At 60.2% G+C, this 7,743-nt stretch overlaps 1 protein-coding gene across 1 annotated transcript in view; it reads left to right on the top strand.

Annotated features, from left to right (window-relative positions):
- Nucleotides 1–4,796: 4,796 nt before the first annotated feature.
- The window catches only part of FLI1 (Fli-1 proto-oncogene, ETS transcription factor), a 118,648-nt gene continuing 115,701 nt past the window's right edge, over nucleotides 4,797–7,743 (top strand). The window contains exon 1 of the mRNA XM_004614114.2: nucleotides 4,797–5,120. Within this exon, the coding sequence (XP_004614171.1) occupies nucleotides 5,103–5,120 (18 nt within the window). The 5' untranslated portion in view covers nucleotides 4,797–5,102. The remainder of the gene's footprint in view (nucleotides 5,121–7,743) is intronic.

Raw genomic sequence — 7,743 nt, 5'->3', positions numbered from 1 at the left:
GGAGTGTCAGGGGAGATGGTGCAGTGCACAGAGCCCTGAAGGGCCGGCCCAGCTGTGAGCACAGTCTTCCTTCAAATCCCTTTCGCGGGACACAATCCACTTCACAGATGAGAAACTGAGGCAGGCTGGGGCAGTGTGGGTGACACAGCTCATCAGGGGCAGAGTCAAGATACAAACCATCGGGAGCCGAGCTGTGCCCTGGCCAAGGCCAGCCCTAAGTCTTCCCTCCGTCCTGGCCACAGCCCTTTGAGGTGGATGGGGGAAGGCCAGCCCAGAGAGGCTAAGACACTTGTTCAAGGGCACAGAGCTGGTAGATGGTCAGTCAGAAAACAACTCCAAGGATTGAGGGTGGAGGGGGTGAGCACAGAAACCTTTGACCAGGCGTTAAACTCTAACAGACAAGGGTGGAAGGAGGGACTGAACGGTGCTTGGCGCCAGTGCTCTCAGGGCCTTGCCAGTCCCAGCAGGACACAGATACAGACCCCTTCTCGGTGTTTCGTGCTAGACTTGGTGCTCACCGCTGTGGCTCCCCTGTGGTCAGTCTGGGCAGCATCTGGAGTGTGGGGGGGGGGGACGGTGGGACACACAACAACACTCCTTAGACGGCCTTTCGAGGGTGCCAGTCTTTCGGAGAAGATGGTGTTGGGGCGGTCAACCCGCTCCCTTAAGTCGCTCCCGCGGGTCTAGACGCCCACCCTGCAGCCCGCTGGTCTCCACCGCTGGACAATCCGCGCTCTCGGGTTTGCTTCACACTCCCTCTGGGTTTGCCCCAGACGCCGCGGGGTCTGGGGTCTGAGGTCTGGGACCCGGCCGGGAGCCTGCGGGGTGGGGCGGGGAGTGCCCTGGCAGCAGAGACCCTCCCCTCCCGCCAGCCGACCCCCCACTCTCCCCCCCCTCCAAAGCCGCCGCGGCCTCCCACGTTGAGTTTGGAACCCGCTCGGCGGCACTCAGGCCCGAACGAGCGTGGGGAGCGGGCAGGGCGAGCCGCGGCTTTAAATCTTTCCTCCATCCTGCGAGTAGCTGCCGTCGGGGCCACAAATTCAAAGCAGGCGCGCCTGCAGAGCAATGTTCCCCGGCATTCAAGCGCATCCAGGGGCGGCCCGGGCTGCCTTGTTTGGCTAAGGTCAGACGAGACTCGAGTTCTCCAATAAAAATAAATCTCAAATTAATTATGGCCTCGAGCGAAGGGCCAGACACTTGAAGCTGCAGTTTTGCAGTCTGGCGTTCTGGCACTCGCCCGCCCGGCCCTCCCCCGCGGCCCCCGCGCGCGCCCCCCTCTGCCAGCTCGGAGACCCGCCGAGTCCGCGCGGACGGGAGGGGCGGCGGCGGCGGCGGCGGCGGCCGAGGGCGCACGGAGGGGCGGGCGTGGGGCAGGGTCCGCCCGGATCGCGCTGCAGGGACAGAGCTGGCATCTTTCGGGGTCTCAAGGGACCGAGCCGGCCTGGGCTTCGCAGGCACCCCGGGGACCCGGCTTCGCGCGTCGCGCCCTCCCTCCCCCGGGCCCCGCCGGGGCCGGGACTGGAGAAGCCCGGGAAGCGGCGTCTGGAAAGTCTTGACCGGGTCAAAAGGGCTGACATTGAGCGAGCCAAGACACGTTTCGGCTCCCGGGGGAAGCGGGGCTTCCGCATCCTTGCAAGCGTGGTCAAGTGCGGAGGGTGCGCGGACGCGTCCCGGGAAACGCGCGGGGTCGCCAGGGTTTCCCCGACAGGCGCCCCCGTGCGCCGGGTCCCGTGAAGCGACCCCAGACTGAGGAAGGCGGGGCGGGCGGGGGTGGGGATCAACCGCTCCCAGTTGGCAGCTCCGGTTTTCCGTCAGGCCTTGGCGGTGAGCGACCCTCGCCCCCACCCGACTCATAAACTTGAGAGCTGGATGAGGCTGGTGGACCGGGCACCGCCGGTACCGACTCCCTCTCCGGGGCAGCAGCCCTGCCCAGTCTGGGAAAGGGAGAGGCAGGGCTGTCTCAGGCGAGTCGGGAAGGAGGGTGTGTGCGCTGGGCCAGCCAGTGGCCAGCCGGGGAGCAGGAAGAGAGAAGAGAGGCGGAGAGGACTAGAAGAGGAGAGGGAAGAGAGGGTAGAGGAGGGAGAATGGGGAGAGGGGGAGTCCCGCCCTCCTCTCCACACCCCCCCAACACCTATTCCAAGACAGTTTTCATTTGTTGAGGGTCCGGCCACAGACTATCAATTTGTCTCAGTGCAAACATTCGAAATATTCTCCTTGGCTGCTCGTGAAAACGATTGAAGCTGCCAGGATCAAACCATCTTTCCAGATGTCTGGTGGAAACCGCACGAAACTGTGGACACTGTTTGCTGTTAGGTTTGGTTAGGGCTTGGCTACCCCCCCACTCCAGACAGGGAGGCAAATGCACCCCTGGGGTGTCAGCAGGGCATACAGAGATCCCCTGGCTTGGGGACTAGGGCCTCTTCTTTGTGGCTGCAGAATCTTGTGAAGGGATGGATAGATTGATCGGCATGGTAAATAGCAAAATGCAAGTAGTGATCAGGGTCAAGGGCAGACAGGCACACAGCACCTAGGTGCCAGCCCCCTGCCCCCGCCCCCCTGCAGTGACCAGCTTTCCTTGACTTCTGGTTCTTCAGGCAGAAATGGAAAGTGCAATTCAGTCCAGAGCTTCTATGGTGGGGGGGAGGGACCTGTCCTTGCTTGAATCTAGATCTATATTGAGCACCACCCCCCCCCTTGGGAGTGCTAAAGATGCTGGGGTGACTGCAGAGAGGGATAGTGAAGAAAAACTCACTTTTCAGGCAGTTGTAGGGACCCTGACACTAGTCCGGTAGAAAGGGACGCGCTGACCTGCTGTGAAGTGCCCCCCCCAGACTTCCATGTTTGCCCAGCACCAGAAGGGAGGACTCCCCGGGGAAGACTTGGAGTCCTTTCTGCTGGAGAAGGGGTGCCCTGGTTCTGGTCAGGCAGAGAGGCTCCCCCTGCACCCCCCTGCAAGCCTCCAGTGTTTGAAGGTCGGCAGAGTCTGGGCTGAAAAGGAAACAATTTGGGGTTTGAAAGGATGTAATTCATTGTTCCTTTCCCTTTAACCTCTTTCCTCTCTGGAAAGCATGTGGAAACGCTGAAGGGAAGCCCGAGAGGGCGCTGGGCCGGCTGAGGGGAGGAGAGGGTTAAGCCTGATTTCTTTTAATTGAACTCCAGAACTGGTGGCCCCAGGCAGAGGGGGGGACTGACCCCGCTAGCGGTAACCAGATGTGGCGGTCCCGGGGGAGCCCCAGAGCAGACCCCTGGATTGAGAAGCAGACAGGAGGTGGGAGGGGGGCTGGCCCGGCCCCCTCCCCCCACTCCCCCTTAGACACACACAGTCTCGATTGCTGGCAGGCTGCATCCGCACCGGTCTGGTCACGTTCAGCCCCGCGTCTGTATTCGAACCCCAAATTGGAGCTGAATTGATGAGACTAATTTCGAGAGCGGGGTGGGGGGAGGGAGGGAGGGAGGCGAGCGAGCTCTTGGGCTCAATTGCTCCAGAAGAAATAAAGAATTATTAAGTCACCTTTTCCCGCCGCTGTGGACATCCTTTTGAATTTTTTTTCTTTCCAATTGACTCGGATCTCCTCTGGATTTTTTTTCCTCCCTCCTTCCCCGGGTGGACTCTTAAATAAAGTGAGAAAGTGCAAAGCGTGGTCTGGAGAGCGTGGACAAGGTAACCTGTTTGGGGAAAGCCGGGGGAGAAGGGAGTCAGGCGGAGAGCGCCCCAGGGTCCCCTCGCTGCGTCTTGACCCCCGGCTGCATTGCAGGGGGGCGGAGGGATGGAGGGTGTGATGGTGGGGAGCCTCCAGCCGGGGGTCTCACGCAGGGAGAGATCTGTGTGTGCGGTATTGCTGCTTGCCGCGCTCCCGGTACCAGCTTGGGGTAAACATGCCACCGGAGTGGAGATTTGGGGGGTCTCAATCGGGGGTGCATCCCATGGGTGGGTCCGGTCCCGGAATCCCCAGTTGGATCCTCGGGCCAGGGCCCCGAGCGCGCCTCCGGGTTGAGCCGGGAAGGGAAGGATGGATGGGATGGGGTGTCCTGGGTCGCCCGCCCTCCGCGGTGCCGGGACCTCCCCAGAAGCCACGGGCCTGGGCGCGCCCCTCGCTTCACAAAGCGCGGAGAGCCGCGTCCGCGGCGGGAGTCCGCGTCCGTGTGTGGCTGAGCCGCCCCCGGAACCGCCGCCGCCGCTCTGCAACCGAGGGCCCGAGTGGAAGAATTCCCATCGGCTGCGTTTGTTCATGGTTTGCTTCGTTCTGTGTTGGTCCCGCTCCTCTCGGGAATTGACTTCTGGTTCTCTCTGGCCCAGTCATCTCTACCGCCCCCACCCCACCCCCTAAGTGAAAAAAAAAAAAAAGTTTGACTCCGGCTGGAAAAAGCATTAATGAACGTATCTGTGGCAAGAAAAGGAAAGCGAGTGAGTCAGGAGAACCACCTTGGGCCAACGGCCCCAGGAAAAGGAAGGAGGCCAAAGGCGTTGGGTCTTGGACTTGGGGGGACGCTGTTGGGGGTGGGGCGGGGGTGCGGACTGCGGGAATCAGGGAGCGGGCGCTGGGCGTGGACCCCGGCATTGTTCCCAGCTCGACTCTTATCTCCCAGGAGCAAGTATCCTGTCTGCGCGGCGCACGAATGCGTTTGGGCATCTCCGCGGATATTTATACAGCGTGTGTGATGCGGAGAGCCGGACGCGCGCAGCAGAGGCCGGGGGAGTGGGGGGAGGGAGGACTAGGGGGAGCAAGGGGAAGAGAAGAGAGAGGAGAGCGCTAAGGAGGGGGAGAGAGAGAGAGAGGGAGAGGGAGAGAGAGAGAGAGAGAGAGAGAGAGAGAGAGAGAGAGAGAGAGAGATAGGACTTCCTCCCCGATTCGCAAAGTGAAGTCACTTCCCAAAATTAGCTGAAAAAAAGTTTCATCCGGTTAACTGTCTCTTTTTCGCTCCGCTACAACAACAAACGTGCGCAGGGGAACCGCGAGGGGCAGGGCGCTCGCGGGGGGCACGCAGGGAGGGCCCAGGGCGCCAGGGAGGCCGCGCCGGGCGAATCCGAAGGGGCTGCGAGGTCAGGCAGTAACCGGGTCAATGTGTGGAATATTGGGGGTCTCGACTGCAGACTTGGCCCAATGGACGGCACTATTAAGGTAAGCGAGCGGGCGGTGGGCGCGGGGCGGCGGGGCGGGCGGGGGAGGCCGGGCGGCGGGACAAACCGGGCGCGGGGAGCCGGGGTCCCGGAAGACGTGGCCGCTCTTCCTCCCTTCCGCGCCCCGGCTTTGCGCCATCTCCTCCCGCGCTCGGACGGCGAGTCCCTGCTGTGGGGGCCACCGACCGGGCTCCCCGTTCAAGCGGTCTACCCCTCGCCCGGTGCCCAAACGGGAGCCCGGCCCCCACCCACCGCGCAGTTGGCGGGGCTGCGCGCGTGGGGGGGACCCGGGACACCGATCGGAGCCCGGGCCCTGAGACCTCTAGGTCCCCCAAGTCGCGTCGGGACAGCCGGGTCGCCCGGCCCTGCGCCACGCACTCGCCGGGCGGCCGGTTCCTTCCCCTCCCGCCGGGGGCCGAAGGCAGCTCGCGCCGCTGCCGGGTGGGCCCTGGGACGGCCAAGTGGGCTGGTGGCAGGCAGCTCGGGGTGCGCGCGAGTGATCTGGGGGGCTGTCTGAGCGGGCTCCTGCAGTTGGAAACCCCTGTTTACTTGTCAGCGCGGGCGGGTTTCCCTTCCCCGCGGTCCTGCTGTCGCCGGGGCTGGCCGCTCGCCGCATCCGCTCTCCGGAGCTAACGGGCCGGCCCGGGCGCTTCCAGGGCTAGTCTGGGTGTAGCACGGCGGGGACGCCGCTGCTGTTCGCCCGGAATCCCCGGAACCCAGCGTCCGCGCGGCGTCTGCCCGCCCAGCTTAGACTCGCCCCCGGCTGCTCAAGGAGCGCGTTCCTGTCTGCTCCTCCCGGGGCCGCAGTTCCCAGACACCCCCCACTCCCAGCCCACACCTGATGCCCGGGTGTGGGTTGCAAAGCGCCGCACGGAATGCCAGGAGGTCTGGGTTTCACGGTCGCGCGCACCGGGGTTGACCAGTTGCTCCCTCTGGAAGGGGAAGTGAGGGCCTCGGGCAGAGGAGGGACACCCCCTCCAGCCACTGGTCTTGGAGGGCCCTGAGGAATGAATGGGCCCCCAGAATCCCAGCGAAGCTGTAGAGTAACCCCAATCAGGGTCTGTCTAGAAAGACTCAGGTGCGTGAGATGGGAACTGGTTAGTCATCAGCAAGCCCCCTCCCCACCATGCAACCTCCCAGACCTAATCAATCAGCTCAGCACTCCGGTTGAGTAAGAGGCAAAGTTGGGGTTTGGAGAATCTGAGAGATCTTTATCACTTGGGTGGGGTGGTGGTGGTTTCTATTTTCTAAGGTTTTTAAAAATTTTTTTTTAATTTTTTTACTTCTGAGATATGCTGACGTAGGTAAAAAGCACCAACTGAAGGAACTTGAAAATCTGGAGATGCGATAAGTGATGGTGTGGATGAAAGTCTCTGAGTTCCCTTTCTCAAGATTAAAGGGTGTGGGGTAGGAGTGTGTGTGTGTGTGTGTGTGTGTGTGTGTGTGTGTGTGTGTAGGGGGGGGGTATCTGTGAGCCCTGGTTCTTTTACTCCTGCTTCTTGTCTGTCTTGCTGTTGGTGTTCCATATGCCATTATCTTTGTGTTCCTGGCTTAATCCTCCATGCACCACTCTAGAACCTTCCCCCTCAGTAGGCTGCTTGCCCTGAACCCAGAAGAATCTGATCTGTTCTAGAAGGCTAGCAGGAGGGTAAGATGGCTCCACATACGGTCGGTATGGACACCCAAAGGAGAAGTGAAGTAACATCACCAGGCAACTGGCCTCAGCACAGGCCCTGAGCTGAGAGAGGAAGCTGTGGTCACTGGAGTCAGAATGTTCTAACCTCTGTAGATACTCAAAGGGGTTGACATGTGGGCACTGACAGCAGCTCTGATAGACCCTGGTCCTTGATGCTGTGGAGGGGGTACAGTCTTCATTTTGGGTGTAAGTATCCCCCACCCCCAAGACCTCCCCATGGCACCCTTTCTTCATCCAGTTTGACTGGTTGTATAGACCCACCCACAGACCAATCGCCAGGGCCCAATATTCTGAAGGATTGAGACTGGTGTATTCTTTGTGTTGAAGTAGTGCAAGCCTGTGTTTCCTATTCCACAACTTTGAGTATCAGAGTTCTCAGACCCCAAGCTCACAGGGGTTAAACTCTGTGTTTGGAGAGGACAGAGGACACAGAGGGCCCCCGGGCTTCTGGTCTCCCTGTGAAAATGTAAACTCCGCCCAACTCCAAGTTGGAACCTCTGAGTCTATGTAAAAATGGCATAGTGGGACTAAATCTCCCTGGCCATATCTGTCCAGTCCTTTCCCCTGAAACATTATGCTCATGTGCTCTTATAAGAATACTTACCTACATGCCTACAAAATCCCATGCTGATAGTGACCTTTGGACCCTATCTACCATATCCAATTTGCAGGCACAAATCTAGATGGTATCCCAGTCTGAATGGTCTTGAAAAGTTATCTCTGAGTGGTTCTAGGGTGTCAGTTTCATACATCTGTATATTTCTTCCCCAAAAGTCTAAGACATGTCAAAATACTACTTGCGGCATAGCATTTGGGAGTTATAGCATGCCAGGGAAATCTGTATTTTTCTGCAGACTTCCATTATTTTGCGCACAATTTGCACAATTCCCTGTGGCTACAAGATCTCGATCAGTTGCTCTTGTTATAA

The sequence above is a fragment of the Sorex araneus genome, chromosome 3 (assembly GCF_027595985.1).
Source record: "Sorex araneus isolate mSorAra2 chromosome 3, mSorAra2.pri, whole genome shotgun sequence".
Classification (NCBI taxonomy): Eukaryota; Metazoa; Chordata; class Mammalia; order Eulipotyphla; family Soricidae; genus Sorex; species Sorex araneus.
Note: the sequence above shows the minus strand (reverse complement) of the source record. Positions and strands in the feature narration are given on the sequence as shown.